The sequence below is a fragment of the Ipomoea triloba genome, chromosome 3 (genome assembly GCF_003576645.1).
Source record: "Ipomoea triloba cultivar NCNSP0323 chromosome 3, ASM357664v1".
Classification (NCBI taxonomy): Eukaryota; Viridiplantae; Streptophyta; class Magnoliopsida; order Solanales; family Convolvulaceae; genus Ipomoea; species Ipomoea triloba.
The window spans coordinates 14,889,799-14,915,641 of NC_044918.1; the positions used below are offsets into that span (position 1 = coordinate 14,889,799).

Here is a 25,843-nt window from a genome sequence, read left to right on the forward strand (position 1 = left end):
TATATATAATTTTCCTAATATAATTTGTATCTAATTGATTTTGAGACTAATATATAAATCATTACATTTCAAGATTTTTTTTTTACCTTACCAGCATTCATCATTTTTCATTGTATCTCTTGCTTTTTTCAGCCACATAATTAAAACTCTACACATAATGGTTCTTACTTTCGTTTTACTCAATGAAATAAATGTCTAAAGTACTGCTTAGACAATTAGGGTACGATTAATTCGATTGTATGGGGTGTTAGGGTTAAAACATTGAGATAATTGTTTTTTGTTTTGTTTTTTTTTTGTTGTCGAAAACAATTTTAATGAGCTGCTGTAAATATATATATATATATATATATATATATATATATATATTTGGTTTATTTCATTGGACTTTCTATTTATTCATTTATTTATTGTATTTTATTTATTTACTTAGATGACTAAAATAATAGCAATGATTATCTTTTACATGTATCTATATTAAATGACGTGTATACAATATATGTGGACTATGCATATTACTGACATATTTTATGTATGTGTAATTTGCATAATTATGTTTATATTCTAGGCACATTTGATTTATTTNAATTTGGAGCAAATAATTTTTGAATACCTGTTAGTAGTCACAATGTGGTTTGCAATTAGTTGAAGGCAGTATATTTGGCAATGGTTTATCATCATGGTTTTTGAAAAAGTGAATCGTCAACTTATTTAGCATCTTAACTTTTTTGAAAAAGTGAATCGTCAACTTATTTAGCATCTTAACTAATAGCGTTAATAATTTTATTTTATTTTTTCTATTTTAATAACACAAAAGCAAAATTAACCAATTTTTTTTTCTATTTTAATAACACAAAAGCAAAATTAACCAATTTTATAATACAACGACTAAATTCAAAAGCAAAATTAACCAATTTTATAATACAACGACTAAATTTAAAATATTTTACAATAGTATAGGGACAAACGATTTTATAAATCATCTACTGTACGAATTGTTTTACAAATTGTTCACTTGCACGACACCAATTGTTTACTTGCACGAGATGGGAATATTGTATTGGATTTAATAAGTACAATACTAAAATACATAAAGTCATAGTTGATTAGTAGAAAATTAAATAAAAAATATGAGATATTATTGGAATTGGAAATTAAATCAATAATATGAGATATTATTGGAATCGAAAATTAAATCAAGAATGAGATATTATTGGAATTGAAAATTACAGAACAATATCTATTAATTATATTTGGTAAGAACATACTATGAAATTTACTACAAATTAATTATATTTGGTAAAAAGATGTTAATAATAATAAATTCTATCATAATAATTTTCATAATTAATAATAACAAATTCTATGAATTGGTGCATATACATCCAAAATGCTTAGATAATTATCGAATGTGCTTTCTTCCAAATCGTTGTGGGCTGTAGGAGTTGAAATGCATAATTTTAACTTCTCTTCCTCCATTAGTTTTAATGAAAGGTGACTACAACAGTGGCGTATCAAAGAGAGTGTTGCAGATTGTTGCAAGCATGAAACGAGATTGGATGCAAGTTTTCTTTAAAAATAACTTTGTAGTTGATAGATGAATGATTTTGTGATGGCTAAGTGGTCTCTCTCATGAAAATTTTAAATTAATTGCGAACTGGTAGAAAATCAGTGGGATTTTTTGGCTCAGCATTGTATATTTCTGCACTCTCTTATGAGTTCAAATATTCAAAATCTAATGTTGTAAGTTTATATATTGCAAAAGTTGGTCGGTTAATTAAGTTCTACTGTTATATATCTTCTCTACACCATTAACATGTAATATGCATTTTTATTATATAATAGTTGACATTATATTTATTTTTAAAATTATTTCTTCTGTATTTTTCTATATTTATTTTAATAATAATATAATTATCTAATCATAATAATATACAAAATTGTCTTAAGACTGCGAATTGAATTCCAAAAACACATTTTCATGACATTGATATTGCCTAATATTCTTATTAATTATTTCCAAACTAATTATTTCAATTCCTAGCCGAAATTAATGTACCAAAATATTAATTATTTATTAACAGAATTTCCTAATATTCTTATTTTATATTTAAGGTATAATATTATTATTACAAAAATAGATTATCATTCCTTCTTTTAAGTAATTATTATGATATTTTTATGGTTTTGTTAATACTTGCCATTATAAAGTATAATTGATTTTGTACTAATATTTTATTATGGTAATTCTCATCACCAACTCCCATGTGATTTTTATGATTATGTTATGATAATCTATACACATATTTTTATACTTAAGGTATAATATTATTGGCAGAAAATAAATTATAGTTATCTTTTTTTTTTTAGGTGCAAATACTTAATTTAATAATTAAATATTAATATAATTGCCTAATTTTTATTTATTGTAATCATTATGGTAATTCTCATTCTCTTCTTTCGTGTAATTATTTAAGTAATATATATAAAAGTATAATATCATTATAATTATAACTAAAGAATAATTGAATAATTTTTTCGGCATTAATGTACTATAATTATTCAGTCTTTTTTTTTTATATATAATTTTCCTAATATAATTTGTATCTAATTGATTTTGAGACTAATATATAAATCATTACATTTCAAGATTTTTTTTTTACCTTACCAGCATTCATCATTTTTCATTGTATCTCTTGCTTTTTTCAGCCACATAATTAAAACTCTACACATAATGGTTCTTACTTTCGTTTTACTCAATGAAATAAATGTCTAAAGTACTGCTTAGACAATTAGGGTACGATTAATTCGATTGTATGGGGTGTTAGGGTTAAAACATTGAGATAATTGTTTTTTGTTTTGTTTTTTTTTTGTTGTCGAAAACAATTTTAATGAGCTGCTGTAAATATATATATATATATATATATATATATATATATATATTTGGTTTATTTCATTGGACTTTCTATTTATTCATTTATTTATTGTATTTTATTTATTTACTTAGATGACTAAAATAATAGCAATGATTATCTTTTACATGTATCTATATTAAATGACGTGTATACAATATATGTGGACTATGCATATTACTGACATATTTTATGTATGTGTAATTTGCATAATTATGTTTATATTCTAGGCACATTTGATTTATTTAAATTCAAATGTTTTAAAATCACGTGATGTATCTAATAACATAATGTTTTATAATATGTTTTTTTGGTAAAATATTGTGATGATCAATATATACAAGCAATTCAATATTACAAGAGAACAAATATTATATTGAGTGATATTTTTACACTAATCACATAATAAAATAATTGTACACGTTCAATATTAGAATTTGTTTATTATTCTATCTTTAATTTTATTATTTAAATATATAATTTAAAATATTTATCCGTGCATCGTACGAGTAATTGAGCAATTATTTGCTTGAATTCAAGCAAGGATAACATTAGAAAACATAATAGATCCAACCATTTTCATCATTTGCACTATATAATATTGATGTTATAATTTATATAATTATATATCGATCTAAATATTCTTAAAACATTATAATAAAATTCATTCCGTGCAACGCACGGGCGAAAATACTAGTATTATTAAAACTATTATAATTTAATAATAATAATAAGAAGAAGAAGCTCACTAGATTAAAAAGAAAAAAGAATAGAAAGCACTATTGCCCTGACAGCGACCAAGCCTTCGTCTTCAATAAGGAAAGATGAACGGTTCTTCTCCATCTCCAGTGATTGGAGATGATAATAGTTTTTCATCAAACTTAAGGGCATATTTGAAACTTTTTTTTATGTTCGATGGTGTAATTGATAGTTTGTCATTAAACTTAAGGGCATATTTGAAACTTTTTTTATGTTCGATGGTGTAATTGATGATTTCAAATAATTTAATGACTTATTTTACCATTTTTTCTGAAATTATATCAATATTTATCGAATTTGATATGGAAGCTAAGATACCAATTAAATTATGTAAGCAAGTGAGAGAAGCACCAATTCAACCATTTCATTAGTGGCTAGGAGTACGACATGTAAGGCTCATCACATCTTGGCAAAACGTATAGCCTTTGTTTATTACTCCGTATTTCAATTTGTAGTACTCCATATATTTTTTAATATTATCTCTAAGAGAATATCACAGACCACAACTACATTACAAACAGCCTGTTTGAGGGGATTAATAATATTAACATGATTGTGTTCCATAATGATTGGATTTCTTGTAAACAATTCCAGCGTGGAAATTCCTTGTTTAGGTGAGCTAATCATAAGAGTACATGTGTGTGAGTGGAGTATTTTTTTAAAAATAAATTTTTAGTCTAAAAAAAGAGTAAACAAACCGTCTAAACCAATCTCTTGTATGTGTTTTTCAAAAAGCAATTAATCAAATTACATATTTTTTTTAATACTTAGTTTCACCGTACTAATCCTAAGCCCAATCAGCCACTGCAAATGTAAATCGCTAGTTCAATTGTTATAAGAAAATACTACATGGACTCTCAAGTTATACTCCCTACTTATATGCCTTCACACAAAAGTTTGATGTTGACACTTTCCTTGGACCCACAGGAATGACAGGATGTAGATAATCTACTATTATATCTTGTCACGTCAGGGAGTAAAAGTGAAGGAGTAAAAAATTGGAGTCCACGTAGTAGAACTAATTGTTATACTAAGGACCAGTGTTGATATTGTATTGTAAACCCCTGATACAAAAATTCTGTACATTCAGTTAACACATCCTGTACTTACAATTAACAGTTTTAGTACATGCATGTAAATAAATAAATTGATAATTGCTCACACAAAATATAATAACTACAAGTACATAAACAATTAACTAGAAATACAGAATGTGTCAACTACAGATAAAAAAATATTATTAATTTGAAATTAAAACCTAAATGTGGTCCACTCTATCCCCTCTTCTTTTTGTAACACTTGCCGCACCAAGTCAGAAAATTGATACTAAACGCATTTACGACAGTGCAGATTTCAACGTTCACAGATGTGGTCAGAGACAATTGACAGAGAGGATCGGATTCGTCGCAATTTGTATCCGAACTTAACTGTGCAGTGTTATTTCCATGCAATGAATTTGAGTTACTGATATGAAGATGATGATGATGTGACACTGCAGCCTGCAACCATGACAGTCTTTGCTGGCCACGTGTCCAGACATGTTGCACTATCAAAACGTGATACTTTTGACAAAGAGGATTGGGGTTTGGTCGTTTGGAGAAGATTAGAGTAGAAAATGGAGTTTTGATGGCCATTTAAAATTTTGAGGGGTGGGGTGGGGCGATTCTAGGGTTGGCAATTCTACTATTGTGTGGGGAGTTCTAATGTAGTGTGGGCAGCCAGTTGTATTATAGTTTTGCCACACAATTATTTGACATGACATAAAGTTTATAATTTGGGGCAAGCCCTCTAAATGAATAAGAGGATTTTCATTATAATTACAAAATTTTAAATTTGACTCTTATTCAAGATGTTTTATAGACTTTTCTGGTTTGAGTCATTCAAATTATCTCTTTACGAGTGTCACAAAATATAATGCGAGTGTCACAAAATATAATTTACTCAATGTATATTTTTGAATAGTGATTGCAGATTTTCTTTGTCACTAAATTGTCATTAAAAAAAAAGTTTACAATTTCACATTATTGTGCTCAGTGATTTTTATTTTTATTTTTTGGCGAATCTTGGATGCCATGAACCTATCTCTACGCCTATGAGAATATAAATCAAGTAAATTAGTCGTCCATCAAACTAATGCCGAGAGGTTTAATTTATTGTCTTATTGTGCTCAATATTGCTTCATTCCATATTTCCATTTACTTATCTTATATATCTGTCTTAGTTAACGAAATTTAACTAAAGGTATTTACTATTTAATTTTTTAATAATATTTAATTTAGTATTAGTGCATAATATATATATATATATATATATATATATATATATATATATATATATATATATATATATTAATTTATTTATTTATTGTTCGCACACATTTAACCACCGTTCGCACACACTTCAACTTGGAATCTTAGTCAATCTAGACCATTAAAAAATTTTGAGATCAAATCTTGTACATCAATCACCGTTTACACACATTTAATCACCGTTTGCACACATTTAATCACCGTCCACACACACTCAATCACCATTGGCACACATTTTATTACCGTTCGCACACACTCCAACTTAGCATTCCAACTTAACATCTTAGATCAATCTAGACCATTAAATTATTAAATAATGCACAAGATCTGATCTCACGATCTTACTAAACAAGTGATCTCATATGATCCTAAGTCTATATATATATATATATATATATATAATTAAACCCTTTTTACCAATTGCCTTTTTACCAATTGATGCAAGTATTTGACTTACAACTCTACTAGGCTACATGTGTATGGCAAATTAAGACAATACTTACTATCTTATTCAACCTTCCCCCTCCACCCTACTAATAAATAATAATTCATGGTTAGTTTGACTTTATCAACGTTCCAACGTCTTTGAAGACGAGAACGCAAATGCTCAAGCTACAAGGGAGTGGATCTTATATATTGTGTTTTTATCTCGTTCCTGTGACAAGTTTATTTTCGATCTTCTCTATTTTTTTTTTTTTAATGAGGCCGGTGTGCTTGAAGCGTGACAATGGAAAATGAACTATTATATCTTATTTAGCTTGATTGGGAGTCTTTCAATTGATAAACTGGTCAACCTTCTCACTTATGTAAAATTGAGTGTGTATTTTCATATAGAAATATTATCAATGGGCAAAAGAATGGAGATGAAGCCCCATGTGGTATGCAAGACATTCAACTAGAGTTAGTATTGCCTACGTTTGGCCAGATCACTAATGACTTTAAAGAAGCTTTAAGTTCGTTCAAGGTCCCTGGATTACAATTTGTGAAATAGTCTACGGATCAAGTTTTCTGTAGCATTGTTAGAGAAGTTATGTCTATGTTAAATAATGGTTTATATTTAATGATGATTAACTGTGCTGATTAAAATTTTGTTTAACAGTGAAATGTATATACCTACCTAATAATCATTATTTCGAGGAAAAAAACAAAACAAAATGTTTTTCAAATCAAAATTTGATTCCACCACGAGACGTAACCAACAGTGGGCGGTGCCGCGGCGGTGGAGTTGTACAACATCACAAAATGTAACGTTATACCATATTGTGGACTACATTGTGCCACGTAGGACCATCCTCATACATAAAAACAAAACCATGGACCCAACCTCACCTAACGTCTCTTTTCACGCCCAAAAGAAATTGCGAGAATTACTATTTTGTTACTTATATCTATCACACTCTAGCACAATAATTTAGTGGCTAAAATGCAAAAAAAAAAATAAATAAATAAATAAATAAAATATAATAAAAATAAATAGTATTTCATTACAAGTTATAGCTAAATAAGATTTTGAAAGAGTATCAAAACATTTTGAGAGAGATCGAGTAACCAAAAGCATCACCTTGCAACAACTTAGTGAACTCAAGGCATCATCAAAAGTGAAATTTTAGGAATGGTTTTGATGTGCCAACTAAGAGAAAGAGGAGGAAAGAAGAAAAAAAAAAAAAAGGTTTGACCTGAAATTATTTATAAAAAAAAATGCTGCACAGCACGCGCCCAACAGGGTGCTGTGTTGTGGAGCACTCGCGTGCGGCGCGAAATTCCTAAATTTTGGTGGGTCCCACAATCCCATCAAAATGAAGGTTCTTGTAGGGAAATTTTTATTTTTCTTTCCTCCCCTAAGCTTTCTTTCTAAAACACCACACCAAAAACTTTACAAAAATTCTATTGGTGACGCTTTAAAAGTGGTGAACAATATCGCGTACATATATTCGGATAGTAATGTCACTAGTCAGGTCACCAAAAAAGGTGGTGACTATCATATAATATAATGTAAATCCACTATTATCGTGTAATTCAAGGCTAAAAAAATGACAAATTTTCCAAAGAAATTGCAGCACCATAGTCCATATACATCTCTCACATGGGAAAAAATTATGAATTATTCATGGTCGGTTGGCATGATAATGAAACTTGTATCATTATAACACCTCAGCTGATAGGCCCCCCCACTCCACCCAAAAAGTCATATATATATACGTACACCTTCAATGATACTCCTCATCACTCACTCCCCCCTCCATTATTGCAACAATTCCACCCAACGTTAAACTCCCCAAAACTCTCATTTTCTTGACAATAATTCATTAGATCTAAGAAAATGGAGCACAGAGAAGAGGATGTGAGATTGGGGGCCAACAAGTTCCCGGAGAAGCAAGCCATCGGCACGGCGGCGCAAGACAAGGACTACACGGAGGCGCCGGCGACCCCGCTGTTCGATCCCGGCGAGCTCTCCTCGTGGTCGTTTTACCGCGCCGGAATCGCCGAGTTCATGGCCACTTTCCTCTTCCTTTACATCACCATCCTCACCGTCATGGGCGTCAGCAAATCCGACTCCAAATGCAAAACCGTCGGCATTCAGGGCATCGCCTGGGCCTTCGGCGGCATGATCTTCGCCCTCGTTTACTGCACCGCCGGCATTTCCGGTACAGTAAACTCAATCCAACTATCACTCAAAATAAATAGTGTTATAATTATAAATCAGTCAAAATTGTCATAATTGACCAGTTCAAACTGAAAAGGCCAACAAGTTGTAACTTTGTGGTAATCATGACTAAATTTGTTTTGTTTTGTTTTTGTGTGTAGGGGGGCATATTAATCCGGCGGTGACGTTCGGGCTGTTTCTGGCGAGGAAAGTGTCGTTGACTAGGTTGGTTTACTACATTGTGATGCAGTGTCTGGGGGCGATCTGCGGCGCCGGCGTCGTGAAGGGGTTCGGAAAGACGTTGTACAACTCAAAGGGCGGCGGCGCCAACGTTGTAAACCCCGGATACACCAAAGGCGACGGCCTCGGCGCCGAGATTGTCGGCACCTTTGTTCTTGTTTACACCGTCTTCTCCGCCACTGATGCCAAGCGTAACGCCAGAGACTCCCATGTCCCTGTAAGTAATTCCAATCCAATTATTAGCTTAGACTTTTAGTTGAGATGATACATATGCTTCAATTTAGTATCAGAGCTAACATCATGTCTCATCCCATAAAATTGTCCCCAGTGTGCAATTAAACTATTGAGATTGTGAACATGCTTCAATTCATCTGATTTTTCTTTTATTTATTGGAAAAATTTGCAATTCCTATTTAAAATTGTGATATGAAATGTGGTAAAAGAATAAGATTGTCTATAGCTAGTTGATTCAAATTGAAAATGCTTAAATGATTTATGGTTAATTAGCTAAAATCGAAAAGGTCAATAATAGATTACTTTCATGACGGGATAATTAGGTATTGGCACCGTTACCCATTGGGTTCGCCGTGTTCTTGGTGCACTTGGCTACAATTCCGATCACCGGCACCGGTATTAACCCGGCCAGAAGTCTCGGTGCAGCCATCATCTACAACAACGAGCACGCATGGCATGATCATGTAAGTCAATCGACACCATTATCTTTCATATTGCACATAACATGTCTAATTGCATCAAATATTGTAAAGACTAAATATTGTCATATTAGTATCTGATACAACTCAAATAAATAATTGATACAAATTTGACACGATAAAAGTTTACTTTATGAATTGTAATTTAATAATTTGTGATTATATATGTGCAGTGGATCTTTTGGGTTGGACCATTTGTTGGGGCAGCACTGGCTGCACTGTACCACCAGGTTGTGATCAGAGCCATCCCATTCAAGTCATCCTGATTCATCCTCTTCTTCTTCAACTGTACTGTTCTCCATTATTGAAGCCTTTTATATATTTTGCCTAATTTTCTTGTGGCTGGCGATGAATTGAAGCAGAGAGATAAAGGACAAGAAAACCTCAATTCAATTATTGGAACATGTATGTTGTTGTTATCTCTAGGACATTTGCTTTTCATTAAAGTCCAAAAGAGAAACTGTTGGGCGTTTGTATAATTTATGTATGTTTGTACTGTAATCTTGAGGTTGTTCAAATAAAAATATTATTGTTCCCATTCTCTCTGTCAAAAACTCAAAATGCTAATTCAATTCTTGCCCACAAACCTATCAGTACCTTGTGGGCAAATTATACCGTGCACCACGTACGTAAACGACGTCGTTTTGAGCATTGTAAACTAATCGTCCTTTATTGGAAATCATGTTTCCCGTTTCGGCCAATCTCTGTATTTATGTTAATATTCTGTGTATTCCAGGCAATCATTCTGTGTATTCTAGGCAACCGTTCTGTGTATTCATGTTAGTAACACATGTTGTGATGTGTTTGTGCATTCGAATATTTAGGAGGATGAGTTCTGTGTATTTTGTGTCAATATTCTGTGTATTCATGTTATTAACACAGGTTGTGATGTGGTTGTGCATTCGAATGTTAGGAGGATGAGTTCTGTGTATTTTGTGTCAATATTCTATGTATTCTGGGCGAACATTCTGTGTATTCTAGGCAAACGTTCTATGTATTCTAGATAATGATTATGTGTATTATAGATAATGAATTCACTGGAGTCATATTCGCGTCCGCGTCCCTAACATCTGTATATTTTGTGTCAATATTCTGTGTATTCTGGGCAAACATTCTGTGTATTATAGGCAAACGTTCTGTGTATTCTAGATAATGATTATGTGTATTATAGATAATGAATTCTCCGGAGTCATTCGCGTCCGCGTCCACTAACATCGAAACGACGTCGTTTACGTACGTGGTGCAGGGTATAACGATTGTACCTTGTGTCCACCTACTAATCGAGTTGCATGCCCTTGTGTAATACTAGTTCAATTCTACAAACTCAATATTATACCTACTCTTAATTTTTAGCATAATTTTATTCATTTAAGAAAAAAAAAAAAAAAAAAAGTAGCCCACAGTCCTAAATGGGCCATTTCAGCATGGCCCGCTGTTTGATTCCTAGAACCTATGTCTGGGCCATAGATAAGCCTGGATTATGGGCTATATTTGTAAGCCTTGTTTTTCAGCCCTTAACGTATATCAAGGTTTATCTTGCATTATTGTGGATTTTGAAATAAAACAACATTTAAATTATGTAGACTCTTTTTTTTGTTGAGTATTACTATTCTCAATCTACTGAAACACAAAGAGTGAACAGTCGTCTCCACCAAACTCGAACCCACTCTCTTCCATGTAGGAGTGTAAATCGAATGTCACTAGATCATAAGGCCTTTGACAAAAAATACATAATATGTTAATTACATTTATATAACACGCTACATGTAATACGTATATAATTTAATAAGTCTACTTTGATCAAACAATTCCGAGCTTGAACTATTAGGGTTCATAATTTCCAACAAGCCTCCCCCCTCCCTCCCCCCTTCCCACCTAAATGCATTTAATGTGCTTTATATGAAAAGAAAGGAAAAACACATGTTGGGTTCTCGACATACTTACCACATGTCAAATTAAAGGGGATTCCACGGTTATTTTATTATGGCAAAGTGTCTCAACGAGGCCAACAATACATGCAATTATGATGTAATGAAGTTTGAGGTCGATACCGAACATGATGTAGGGAAAGCGAGGTATATTATTACCTATCTATGTTAATTGTCTATTATGTATATAATTTATTAAGTAAACTTGAGCATTGTTTTGGATAAGAGCCCACAATGCAAGGTGTCCATGATATACCAATTTGCGCCTGGACCTTGTCCATAGTATATACTGTAGTTATTCAATTAACCGATCAGATTATGTATTTATACTTGTGCAGCAATCAGTATCACGTTTTGATGACAAGATGTTAGAATCGGACCTTCAAGCTCCGCCAAACAAGATTAGATATTCAATTATTGTTGTTATAATATTGAAGCATGCATGATTGGGAATTATTTAATTATTATATGGGTCAAGTATCAAATCAAGTATGTATATATGTAATGAGTTCCTTGTTTCCAGAAGTGTGGTGTCCCAAAAACTTCCATTACTGAAAGAGCACTGAGGATGTCAGCGGAGACAGCAACGAAAGGGACGGAAATTAGGGCGGCCTTTAATTTATTTCACGCCTGCCCGGCCCTTCATTACTTTCTATGCATTATTTCCGATCTATCTATCTATCTATCTGCTTTTTACATGCACCATACACTTCTCGAATCTCACTGAAAAACATTTTCCTATGTTTGTGTTTCTGCACGTACGTTGCCACTTTCGAAACCCTAGCTGATATAGGTAAGGGTTTTCTTTAAATTAATTAATATTTTATAAAATACTAAGTGCAACTTCAGTTGAATCCGACTTTTCTAGATATTGTATATTAACCTAACTGGCTTGATGTACCTGTTTGTCATCATTTGCCAATTAAAATTACAAGATGAGTCCTTTCAAAAAAAAAATTACAAAATGAGTTTTACCCAAAAACATATATTTGAGTAGAGATCCAAAAATCAAAGGAATAGTAAAATAAATAAGGGTTGATTTATAAAAGTTGATGAGTATAGTATCTATTTGGACAAATGGAAGTGACAAAAGTGAAATCCAACGCCATGGCACTTCTACCCATTTCACCTTTCCATCCTTCCTATACCACCCAACATGCTCATGTATAAATAATTCTAAGAAATCCATTGACACATATATACTTCTTGCATTTGTATAACTTAAAAGTGAATTATTTGATTTGTACCACCTATTATAAGAGGTACAAATGCTAATCAGTATGTATATATAATGTGATATCGTTCTGTGTTGAAACCTTTATTAAAAAAAGCAAGACATGAGACTCTTTGAATATGAGATCACTAAAAAGCTAAATTGATAATAGAATTGCACATTGCACATTTATGCTGTTCAGCATAGATTAATTGAGCTTATATATTACATGTTCAGCATAGATTAATTGACTCTTATACTAAGGGTATGAAATAAAACCCTTATTTCATTAGGTTATGAGTTTTACAATTAATGGGGTATTCCAAACTCATAGTATTATTTTAAAAATTTATCCACCAAACAATAACAATCACTTTATACCCATACCTTATGCCTAAATCCACCAACCAAACACACCCTAAATTATAAAACATGTGTTCCTCAACTAAAAACCTAAGCTTTATATATTTTATATGCTAATCCAAGAGCAAGCAGACAAATGAGCTCAATATATAAAGAAGAGATACAAAAAACCGAACATTATTGGGAATTGTAGAAAACAGCCCCAATTAAGAAATCAGATGACCCTACACTTTCACATGATTATCTATTGTCACTTTGAGGTAGGGTTATTGGTGGGAGTATGAGTTAACTCATTAGTTTAGTAGGTAGCTAGTGTTTATGAAAAGAAATTAAGGTTCAAAACTAGTTAGTTTAACATTTAGCTTTATTTGTTGAGCCATTTAATAATTATTGTGATTTTCTTCATCACACATGCTTTTTCTATTTTCGTTTTGTCTAAAGAGTTAATACCTCCCCACCGGAGTTCGCCAATATCCCACCACGGGGATTCAATTATGTGACATTTTTATTAAGGAAAGCTAATATATATATATATATATATATATATATATATATATATATATATATATATGTGTGTGTGTGTGTGTATGTAATATGTAATATGAAAAAGGTAATGCAAAAAAGCTAAATTGGCCACCTTCTACTTGTCCCTATTCCAAGATCTCAAATTGTTGTTGGTGTTGTGTCTCCTCTACTATGTTTGTCCCCAAACCCTAAAAAGAAGTAGCTATATATATATATATATATATATATATATATCTACTATACTAATAAGAGCCAAAGAGAGTTAGGCCTAAAATGGGTAGAAAAAATGGCGGTCAAATTATTTAATCAAATGGATGGTTCAGATGAATTATTTAATCAAATAGATGGTTAAGATAATTCAGATTAATATTATTAATAGAGATTACCTAATTTAACCTTACTTTTATGATTATCCGTTAAGTTTTCCGTTAAATATTCTCTTCTCCGTTAATATTCCGTTAACTTTTAACTTACCCATTAATTTCTATAAGAAAGATCTTAGGTTCGAACCTCATCTCAATCAAATTTGACATAATTAAGTTTCTCACTCTATTTACTCTTATTAAATTATAAATAAATTAGTAGCTACAACTAAAAATGATACATATGTATTTCTTTAATTTAGAATTATGTGTCTACAATACCTTTATTTGAAAAATTATTCATTATCAAAAAATTAAATTAAATAAGAGAAATAATTTCATTAGTTATATTGTCTTTATTTTCTCTCATGCAAAGATTCTTTACATTCAAATTTATCAATTGATATTCATTACATTGTCCATTATCTTATTTTTACAATATCTTGTAATTAAATATCAAAGTTATAGTACAAAATAATGTTATATATTTATTTACCAAGTATTTTATTAATACTATGAAAAAAATTTTAAAATAATTTGAAGCTTATTATATTAACTACTTGGGGATTGGTTGACAAATAGAGTACTCAAATAACCCAACAAATTGAAGCGGAATCACTCTATTTTACTCTTATTGAATTAAATAAATTAGTAGTTACACCAAAAAATGATACATATGTATTTCTTTAATACCATGAAAAAAATAAAAAAGAATAGTTTGAAACCAATCATATTAACTACTTAAAGGATTTGTTGACAATGAAAGTACTCAAATAACCCGTTACCCAGCAAATTGAAGCGAGAAACTACCTTTTAATATCTTTGGAATATATAATATTTTAAAATTTTAAATTTTTATTAATTTATTTAATCTTTTTTCTTAAACTAGGGATTTCTTTATCCACAATAACTCATTCAAAAATAATGGTTGAACCAAATGAATCCCAAACAGAACACCTAAAGGAAAGTCCATAGCTCCTATATCATAATCTCATTGCATGATGTTGTCATCTATGCTACCAACAATAACCGAATTGCAAATAACACACTACCAACAAAAAGGAATAGAACAAATAGTAAAGATGAAGACAATGACAATGTTACTCAAAAGAGAATTAAGAACACTTAGAAAAATTCAAATGAAAAGTAGTATTTATTTAGACTATCATTTTTAGACCAAATATTTAGACTATCGATTTTACAAGGTTGCAATCATTTATTTTAGTAATAATTATAATGAATTTTCTATATTATCTTAGATTCATATACAGATATTTAAATAAAAAAATTATACATTCAATTACGCATGTATAAACTTCTCCTGTATAATCTTGCGATTGATATACTTTCAAATATTTATTTAAATATAAACATTGGGCATTAACCCATACGCGCAATGCGCGTATAAAACTAGTATATATATATAAGCTCCTATTATATATGGATTATATATTTATAGGACTACTTATCTACTTTATTTCATCTTTAACCTCAACACTCTTTAACTACCTAGTTCCCATACCCAAGTCTACTAGTACACTCTCACCACTCTCATCTTCCTTCTAATTTTTAGTCCAAACAATTATTTCACCTCAAACAGTCTCACAGAAGATCCATCGAAACATTCAGAAGTTATTTCACCTCAGCCAGCCTCACACAAGATCAACCAAAACATTCAGGAATATAATCTAGCTGATCGAGTAATATATATATATATATATATAATTTTCAAGAAGCTCATGGTGCAGGAAGGAATGGCAGGTGGATTTTACGCAGACGCGCCGCCGAGCCACGGCGGCAGAGGGACGAAATGTGGGCGGTGGAATCCGACGACCGAACAGGTTAAACTTCTGAGTGATCTTTTCAGTGGCGGCCTTCGAACCCCAACAACGGATCAGATCCAGAAGATATCTTGTGAGCTTAGCTTTTATGGAAAGATTGAGAGCAAGAACGTTTTCTACTGGTTTCAAAACCACAAAGCTCGTGAAAGACACAAACGGCGACGTATAGTCTCGGTGGATGATGAAGAGAAAGATCGGGTGGGTGTCGGGTCGGGTGAAAGGGTGGTGGAGACTTTGCAGCTATTCCCATTAAACTCCATTGATGAATTGAGATTTTGTGGGGATAATAAGAAGAATGCTGCGTTTCATTGCAGTAGCGATATTGGAATTCAGATGGATCATCCAATGCTAGATCTTCGTCTAAGCTTCATTTGATCAACCATAAGGCCTACCAGGCCACTACCCAAGGGTGTACCGGTGAAAACGTGCTAATAATAGTTTACAAATTGCACGAGAGTCCGTGTTAAATAATCACTTGGAAGTTTCTGTGTGACAGGTTCGATCAAATGAGCGTTGACAAAAATTGAACTCATGACGTTTAATTTTAGTATGAAAATCATGTTTAACCTATCCGGTCACTCTTTTCGTAAACATTTAATATGCATATGTTGATGTTATGGTACATTTAATATGTTTCGGTTGTTACATACAATAACTGGATATTATAGATAAGTGCACTATTAGGTTTAGCAATATGTACAAGAACTAGGTTTTCATAATGTAAAATGCATGTTATAGCAAAAGATTTTTAATCTAATTAAATAATAAACCCCCTACCTTAGGCAGAAGGAGCAACATTTTGAAGAACCCGATTTGATTAGAAGGTTTGCCTATCAATCCAACTTATCTTGTAACTCGTAAGAGTCAAACTAGCCAACATTTTTCTCTCATATCTACACAATCATGATATAAACGTAACTAGTACACAAACCCTTCCCTACTCTAATTTTCGCTATCATAGTCAATGTAATCATTTTGAGGTTACAGAATAATAAGAATGAATAATAAAACTACCTACTCACGTCATTTAAGTAAAGTATTAGAAAATTGCATGCATGAAAAGCGAAAGTATTTGAAGTTTCACAGTGTGTTAATCGAGTTGGTATATATCCTCCTTGTTCTTTAAGTCGTATTACAAGTTTTCTCAAAAAAAAAAAAAAAAAGAGTAGTATTAGAAGCCCAGTTTGATTAAATTTGGGCCAACATATTGTCTTGGGTCAAAGGTTTCAGATCCAATCAAACCATAAGAAAACATAGGTTCTCGAAATCAAATTTACTTGTTTGACTACTTATGCTCTTTGATAATATGAATTCAAAAACTTCTTGATCAGGCCCAATTTAGGAACAATTATTTGAAGAGTGTTTTACTGTATATCAATAGTTATACAAGATCACGATTTATATTGTAAGGTGAACCCGTCATAATTTACATAATAGATGCTTACAATTCAAATTGTGAACATTCATTAGGTAAATTGTGTATTTTGAACTCTCGAATCTATAAAATAATTTGTAACTGTATATAGATTTGTTAAACTTTCACTTCTTTTTCTTTTTTACTACTCCGCAGTCCGTATAACATTGAATAATTGTGGATTGGGTCATTTGGTGAAGTTTTTTTTTTTTTTTTTTTTTTTTTTTTTTTAATGTTATCCTAGTTATAAGATTAGTAACATAGGATACGACAAAAGTGGATAATGACAAAAGCGTTAATGAACATCATTGACATTTTGTTGTTACTTACATTACATATAATAAAGCTAAAAATTAATAACTTTTTAAGTATCCCATTAGAGTAAGACCCAACAATAAAACAAACTATCTTGTTGTTTTTAATTTATTCCCAAACCCGTTTTAATAACCCGATACATATTGCATGAATTCCGGGTCGGACTCCAGCCCCGCCATTGTTTCCGGCGTCAAAATCACCTCCAAATCCACCGTCCCGCCGCCTTCCCGGCCGGGAAAAGCCGAAATCTTGCCGTCGAACTTGTTGGCCCGCCCGCTCCGCACGGCGAGGGGTCGGCCCCATCCGAAATCGTTGTCGTACATTGGGAATCTCGGCGAGCTGCCCATCGTGAGCATGGCGCCGTCGAAATTACCCAACGGAAAACACCGCGGGTCGGATTCCCATGCCCCGACGTAATTTCGGACCATGACGTCATCGTGGGATTTCACGTTTTTGTTTAGTTGCTCGGCGCACCACCGGAGGTCACGTGACAGGACGTCGCCGGCGGGGGCGTACGTCGGAATGCTCTGTATCGCGTTGCCGAAGTAGAGCGGGTCGAGTTTCGGGTCGAGCCGGTGGCGGCAGTTCACGGCCATACGAAACGTCGTCGTTTTGGAAGGCGGCAGGTGCCTCGCACGTGTCACCGCTCGCCATAGTAAAGCGCAGAGAGACTGAAACGACGAAATCTCCTCACCGGGTTTCTCGGGTTTTGTAACGGTATTGATAATCCAGTTTAACGGCGTCACCTTTCCGTTAGATATTTTCAAGGGGTCGTTGCTTTCTTTCCCCATTAACTCAACGACGTCAATTCCGCCGTTAACGTCAAATTTCTGACTATTCGTCTTGGCTTTCAGCTTCAGTATCGATTCCCGGCTAAAGCTGAAAATCCGTTCCCTCAACGGCGCGTCGAGGGCAAAAGTGACCTTTGGCCCGCCGGCAGGGAGTTTCAGAACCGCCGGCGAGATCAAAACCGAGTTCCGGCTAAACTCCGGTTGCCTCGTAATCCTCTTAACGCCTCTCGTAACCTCCGCGAAAGTATTGAAGAAATTCCAGAAAGAGGTTCCGTCAGCCACGGCGTGATTAACGGCGCAGCCAATAAACACGCCGTCAGCCAGCTCCGTCACCTGAACTCCTAAAATCGGACGAAAATGCCCCTGAAAGCTCACCGTCCGATCAAACGGAAAAAACTCCGTCACCTCCTCCGGCACATCCACCCCTCCAATGACGTCCCGTACGTAAACGTCCGTAGCGCCGGCGTGGACAAAATCCGCGCCGGCGTCATTACACGCCACGTAAACGTATCCCTCCGAGTCCGTCACCAGCCTGCCGGCGAGCGGCGGGAAATTAGTAAGCGTCTGCGAAAGGCTCTTTTTCAGCAAAGAAATTAAATGGGAAATCGAGAACGGCGGGCGAGTGAAAAGGCCGCCTTTCTGAATATAATGCGTAGAGAGCATAGGGAGATCGGAAACGGAAAGTTTGAGGTCGGGGAGGGTGGATTTTTCCGCCGGAAAAACAGTCCATTTGGCGATCAGAGTGGTGGAGGATTTAAGGCAAGGCATTTTTAAGGAAAAACCACGACAAGACAGTGAATTTGTTTGTTGTGTCTTGGCCGGTTTTTTTGTCGGAGAATGGAGAAATGGGTATACGTTGAAGTGAAGTGTGAGGAGAAGTTGAAGGGGCGAGGGGTTTATATAGGAATGGGGTGAGGCATGGATCCGTGGATGCATGCACTTGGGAAAGAAGATTGCTGTCGTGGGTTGGTTTTTAATTATTTGTTTATTAATATTATTGTTATTTATTACCATTNTTTTTTTTTTTTTTTTTTTTTTTTTTTTTTTTTTAATGTTATCCTAGTTATAAGATTAGTAACATAGGATACGACAAAAGTGGATAATGACAAAAGCGTTAATGAACATCATTGACATTTTGTTGTTACTTACATTACATATAATAAAGCTAAAAATTAATAACTTTTTAAGTATCCCATTAGAGTAAGACCCAACAATAAAACAAACTATCTTGTTGTTTTTAATTTATTCCCAAACCCGTTTTAATAACCCGATACATATTGCATGAATTCCGGGTCGGACTCCAGCCCCGCCATTGTTTCCGGCGTCAAAATCACCTCCAAATCCACCGTCCCGCCGCCTTCCCGGCCGGGAAAAGCCGAAATCTTGCCGTCGAACTTGTTGGCCCGCCCGCTCCGCACGGCGAGGGGTCGGCCCCATCCGAAATCGTTGTCGTACATTGGGAATCTCGGCGAGCTGCCCATCGTGAGCATGGCGCCGTCGAAATTACCCAACGGAAAACACCGCGGGTCGGATTCCCATGCCCCGACGTAATTTCGGACCATGACGTCATCGTGGGATTTCACGTTTTTGTTTAGTTGCTCGGCGCACCACCGGAGGTCACGTGACAGGACGTCGCCGGCGGGGGCGTACGTCGGAATGCTCTGTATCGCGTTGCCGAAGTAGAGCGGGTCGAGTTTCGGGTCGAGCCGGTGGCGGCAGTTCACGGCCATACGAAACGTCGTCGTTTTGGAAGGCGGCAGGTGCCTCGCACGTGTCACCGCTCGCCATAGTAAAGCGCAGAGAGACTGAAACGACGAAATCTCCTCACCGGGTTTCTCGGGTTTTGTAACGGTATTGATAATCCAGTTTAACGGCGTCACCTTTCCGTTAGATATTTTCAAGGGGTCGTTGCTTTCTTTCCCCATTAACTCAACGACGTCAATTCCGCCGTTAACGTCAAATTTCTGACTATTCGTCTTGGCTTTCAGCTTCAGTATCGATTCCCGGCTAAAGCTGAAAATCCGTTCCCTCAACGGCGCGTCGAGGGCAAAAGTGACCTTTGGCCCGCCGGCAGGGAGTTTCAGAACCGCCGGCGAGATCAAAACCGAGTTCCGGCTAAACTCCGGTTGCCTCGTAATCCTCTTAACGCCTCTCGTAACCTCCGCGAAAGTATTGAAGAAATTCCAGAAAGAGGTTCCGTCAGCCACGGCGTGATTAACGGCGCAGCCAATAAACACGCCGTCAGCCAGCTCCGTCACCTGAACTCCTAAAATCGGACGAAAATGCCCCTGAAAGCTCACCGTCCGATCAAACGGAAAAAACTCCGTCACCTCCTCCGGCACATCCACCCCTCCAATGACGTCCCGTACGTAAACGTCCGTAGCGCCGGCGTGGACAAAATCCGCGCCGGCGTCATTACACGCCACGTAAACGTATCCCTCCGAGTCCGTCACCAGCCTGCCGGCGAGCGGCGGGAAATTAGTAAGCGTCTGCGAAAGGCTCTTTTTCAGCAAAGAAATTAAATGGGAAATCGAGAACGGCGGGCGAGTGAAAAGGCCGCCTTTCTGAATATAATGCGTAGAGAGCATAGGGAGATCGGAAACGGAAAGTTTGAGGTCGGGGAGGGTGGATTTTTCCGCCGGAAAAACAGTCCATTTGGCGATCAGAGTGGTGGAGGATTTAAGGCAAGGCATTTTTAAGGAAAAACCACGACAAGACAGTGAATTTGTTTGTTGTGTCTTGGCCGGTTTTTTTGTCGGAGAATGGAGAAATGGGTATACGTTGAAGTGAAGTGTGAGGAGAAGTTGAAGGGGCGAGGGGTTTATATAGGAATGGGGTGAGGCATGGATCCGTGGATGCATGCACTTGGGAAAGAAGATTGCTGTCGTGGGTTGGTTTTTAATTATTTGTTTATTAATATTATTGTTATTTATTACCATTATTATACAACTTATATCTCCAAACTAATTTCAGTGCGGTCCGCATGGGTAGTTTAATTGGTTATAGGGGTGAAGTTTGGGAGAAGAAACAAGGGATCAAGTCCTCACCAAGTGATGGGACTTCTTGTGTGCAGTGAGCAAATGTCTAACCTTTGTGTATGACTAATTTTTATTTGATCTCATTTGACTTTTACTTGAGTTATTTTTGATAAATTTGGTATAGTATTTTGTGAGACTAATACAAATTTATAGTTCGAGGAAGTTTTACTTCGATCTCATCGAGTTACTCATGGAAAGTCTGTTGGGCGGAGGCCAAAAGGGCTAAGTTTAGGATCCTTTAACTAAAACGTGTCGTTAATTGTCACTACACAAGTATTAAGAAATAAAATTATATATTCGTTCATAGCGATAACTTTTAGTGTAGTGATAAACATTTGATCATAACAATTAATTAGTAACAAATCACGAAACACTCAAGTATAAATTAAAAAATAAAACTGTGTTTTTACTACTAATTATAGCTTTTGACATAATAATAATAATAATAATAATAATAATAATAATAATAAACATTTGATTCAGATAAATTATAATCTCTCATGTGAGATATTATTATCATTATTATTGTTTTTTTTTTTTAGAAATTGTTATTATTAATTTAGTAAGCTTTATTGGCACTTGCCAAAAGCGGATAGCCGAGGAGTTGACTGTAGAGATTTGATGGGCGGCAGGCATGTGTAGCTATAGGTATTATGTTAGTCCAATAAATAGGTTTGGGTAAAACAGTAAAATGAACTTGATTGAATGTAGAATTATGTTGGTGAGAATGACTTTTGACGTTATATTTCGACCCACCTATTCAATGTACTAAAGCCGATTGTGGGACACACGAAACATCTTCAATTTTAAAGGTAAAATCTTTTTTTTTTTTTTTTTTTTTTACGTCCGTTTATTTTCAATAAAAATGTGTGAAAATTTATTTGCCTACAATATTGTCTAAATGGTTACGTTTTTTATTTTGGAGGAGTTGTCACGGTATCAATTTGCTATGGGCTATGGCTATTGGGTACTTGGAAGTCTCTTATTATTATTGTACCCAAAAAAAGGGAGAGAAAACAATTAAAATAAGCATTACAATTTAATAGATTACTTCCACTCTTGTTCAATACATACCATTAAATTATATATAGAGAGAGACAAAGAGAGTATAATTTATGGATATTTTACTGGGCATGTAACATGTGTCTTACATTAACTAGCATTTGTTGTTTTATTAAATGTATTTTAAAAATTCATTACATTTTTTTGTTGAATAAGGATTTTTTTTTGTATAGTGCATTTTTATGAGAAACTTGCGCTGTTATATTTTATTGTGTTCCTTTGCCAGTTAGGCTCAGAATGTGGAGTTTATCCCGTGCACAGTTTTGATGAGGTAGTAATTGTTATTTTTTCGTCACCTAATAAAGGAAAAGAACAAAAATAGTCTGAATGGTTCAACAGACTCTAATATTAGATTAACTTATTCTTCTCCCACAAGGTTGAATCTCCAATCCTAAAAGCCTCTCACATTCTGGTCCGACAAAACATTTAGGAGAATATAAATCACGGTAACTTAATAGTTCAGTGTACATAATAAGATACTATTAGATTAACTCAAATTGGATTTGGATGAATTTGACACTTACTCGGATTATCCATCGATAAGCCTAACCTGAAGTCAAATATATAACCTTACAAAATTGTATTAGTTTTTCATTTACCAAATTCGATCTTCAACTAACCTTGGACTTTGAAGATGATCTGATTGTCTTGAACTGTGAGCTATTGTTTGGATTATTTGGCAGATTTGGACAGGAAGAGATGTTGCAGACAAATGGAGATTCACAAGCACTACACGCGTATCTTATAAAGCTCTGAAAACAATGCAGGATTTATATCTCATTTGATGACATTAAGAAACATGAAGAAGAATCCTCTCTGATTTTGCCCGAATCTCCGAAGGTTTTCCTTGGATTCCTCAATTTCTGCAACCACACCGTATCAACCTCACGTCTGCCGAGATTTTCATCCCTACTTATCAATTCTCTACACAAAGAGCCTTCATCAATTCTGATTAATTTTTTAAAATTTGAGTCTCTCAGATTTTCAATGGCCCTCACGTCTTTACTCTTTAGTGAGAATCGAACCCTCACATTATCAATGGATCGGTGGACCTACTTTTGGATTAATCGTCAAAATTTCGCTCAACTAATTTGGTTGTTTGAGATTTAGAGTTCGAGTTATAGTTCCGATATTTTACTGAAAAATTACAGATTCTAATACTCTATTACAAAAATTACAGATTCTAATACACTATTAATTACAATGCAGTATTTGTTAAAAGAAAAGCAAGATTTGAAGTTCGAGTTATAGTTCCGATATTTTGCTGAAAAACTACTGATTCGAATACTCTATTACAATGCAGTATCTGTTAAAATAAGAAACTCGAACTCACAACCTTTTATATAAAGAATAATTTGGTGTCACCGGACCACAAGTTCTTCGACAACTAATTTGTGTCTCTAGTAATACGTCAAAGATAAAATAAATAAATGGAGGTTGAGAGGCTTATGTGGCGTACATGCAAAGGCTGAGGATTTTTGCTAGCGAATTGGGAACATGGGTTATCGGGTTTGATTGGCTGCTGATTGCATATCCAATTTCGCAATTGTCCTTGATTTGAAGCTCATCTATCGAGACATATTATGTTTAAACTAAACTAAAATTATGTTTAATTCAACACATAATTAATGACGAAATCCAATAATTATCACGTCCGCTAATATACTTTATTACAATTTGTTCCATCCACAATTTTTATATGGAGTTTTAAGCCAACTTGGATACGTAGTTGCTCATCATATCACCATTACCCCTATCAACTAAATATTGACGGTGTTTGGTAAATACTTATTAGTATTAGGTTAGTAAGTTTGACTAGTTGATAACATTAGCTGATTATAGAAATTCAGTTTGACCAGTATTGTAGAAAGATGTTTCGTAAATTAGCTGTTAGTTGATAGTTAATTATATGCAAAATGATTTTTTTAAAAAGTTTTAAAAAAAAACTGTTTTGAGCAGTTTTTTGAATTTTAGCATTTTGAAGTAATAAGCCATACAAAAAGCTAATTAATCAAACACTTATATTGGTTGTTTGACTGCCAAACACATTATGCTCAAATAACATGTAGTGACTCTCCTTTAGAAGTCATGAGATCGAGCTCCAGTGTGGATAGGATTTTAAGATATTTTGATTTTTTTTACCTACACAATAATTTTAGACAGAGTTTTAAGAGATTTCGATCTTTTTCACCTACACAATAATTTTAAACATGAAGTTGACAAGAGCAAAATTGATTACCATGCATGCACGTGACGAAGAAGCAGCTTACGTGATGAAAGAAAATCACAAGAAAAAATCAAATTTTGCTGTATATATATGACCGCCGACTTTTTTTTCCTTCTGGATTATGGCTGTCAATATATACAATTCCCTTCTCACACTGAAAAGTCGGTTAGGAATCTCTCCCAATATTTCATTTGAGATTCATCCCTCGCTATAGTATCCCAACTGTCTCTCCACAACATTATAGTTTAATCGCCATTTGCAGATGTTCTTGAGTAGGCTGGTGAAAAGGTCGGTGGATTAATCCTAAATATAATCGCATTTTGTGATTTGTCGGCACACATTGTCATATATTAAGCGCATTTGGGATGAGTGTTTTGATTAGTTTAATGTTTGACTCATGAGATCAGTGTTAGTTGCTTTTAAAATCATCAACAAATTGTACGTAGTGATGATCAGACTAAGTAGTACTGCACGTGAAGGACAGTTCATGACCAACCATAATCAAATCATTTTTTTTAAAGTGAAATTTGCACTTTTCATCTTTTAAGTTAAAGGGTAATTGTAGAATTCGTTGGTCATGCATGCTCACTTTTTATCCTTAAGCTATCATTAGAGTTACATTTTTCGTCCTTTCGTACTTGCTTTTCATCCCTGAGTAATTAATACTACAATTGTAAATTTCGTCCCTAATGTTTTATTAGAAAAGGGACAAAAAGTGCTAACGCCAATAATAACTTAGGGACGAAAAGTGAGTATGGTCAACACTTAGAAGAATTCTATAAGTACCTTATAACTTAGGGGCAAAAATTACAATTTTCTCTCTCTCTTAATGCACATATTAGTTTCCATTTTTAGGGTGGCACTTGGTAAACTCACCTTGTGAGATGGGCAAAGAGTGGGGGTAAATCCATCATGTGAAATAGACTCATTGATAGAGTGCTGGTAAAATTTTAATTCGTAACTTTATAGTACGAGAATCATGTTTCATATACTCAACCACTCATTTTGAAGCGTAATTAAACTATTTTTTGTTTTGGATTATAAAAAAATTCACAATTACTACCTGAAGATATCTACAGAAAAAATAATCTCCTTTTGTGGCCCTAGCCGAAATAATTAAACTACTTTATCATGCATATATAGAACCTTCCACTACGTGGTGCTAGCTAGAAACAGACATATATGTATTT

At 34.1% G+C, this 25,843-nt stretch overlaps 4 protein-coding genes across 4 annotated transcripts; 2 read left to right on the forward strand and 2 right to left on the reverse strand.

The window, feature by feature from the left end:
• The first annotated feature begins 8,194 nt into the window (after positions 1-8,194).
• On the forward strand, positions 8,195-10,112 carry LOC116012495 (aquaporin PIP1-2-like). The gene is made up of 4 exons (XM_031252041.1): positions 8,195-8,622; positions 8,783-9,078; positions 9,419-9,559; positions 9,748-10,112. The coding sequence occupies exons 1-4, from the start codon at positions 8,298-8,300 to the stop codon at positions 9,838-9,840; spliced, it is 855 nt and encodes a 284-aa protein (XP_031107901.1). The 5' UTR covers positions 8,195-8,297; the 3' UTR covers positions 9,841-10,112.
• A 5,607-nt stretch (positions 10,113-15,719) lies between these two features.
• LOC116012955 (WUSCHEL-related homeobox 5-like) lies at positions 15,720-16,181 on the forward strand. The gene has a single exon (XM_031252622.1). It carries the CDS (start codon positions 15,720-15,722, stop codon positions 16,179-16,181), a length of 462 nt encoding a protein of 153 aa, XP_031108482.1.
• Positions 16,182-17,501: 1,320 nt separating this feature from the next.
• LOC116012494 (uncharacterized acetyltransferase At3g50280-like) lies at positions 17,502-19,203 on the reverse strand. The gene has a single exon (XM_031252040.1). It carries the CDS (start codon positions 19,092-19,094, stop codon positions 17,661-17,663), a length of 1,434 nt encoding a protein of 477 aa, XP_031107900.1. The 5' UTR covers positions 19,095-19,203; the 3' UTR covers positions 17,502-17,660.
• Positions 19,204-19,426: 223 nt separating this feature from the next.
• Positions 19,427-21,128, reverse strand: LOC116013304 (uncharacterized acetyltransferase At3g50280-like). Its single transcript, XM_031252982.1, has one exon. It carries the CDS (start codon positions 21,017-21,019, stop codon positions 19,586-19,588), a length of 1,434 nt encoding a protein of 477 aa, XP_031108842.1. The 5' UTR covers positions 21,020-21,128; the 3' UTR covers positions 19,427-19,585.
• Between the last annotated feature and the right edge of the window lie 4,715 nt (positions 21,129-25,843).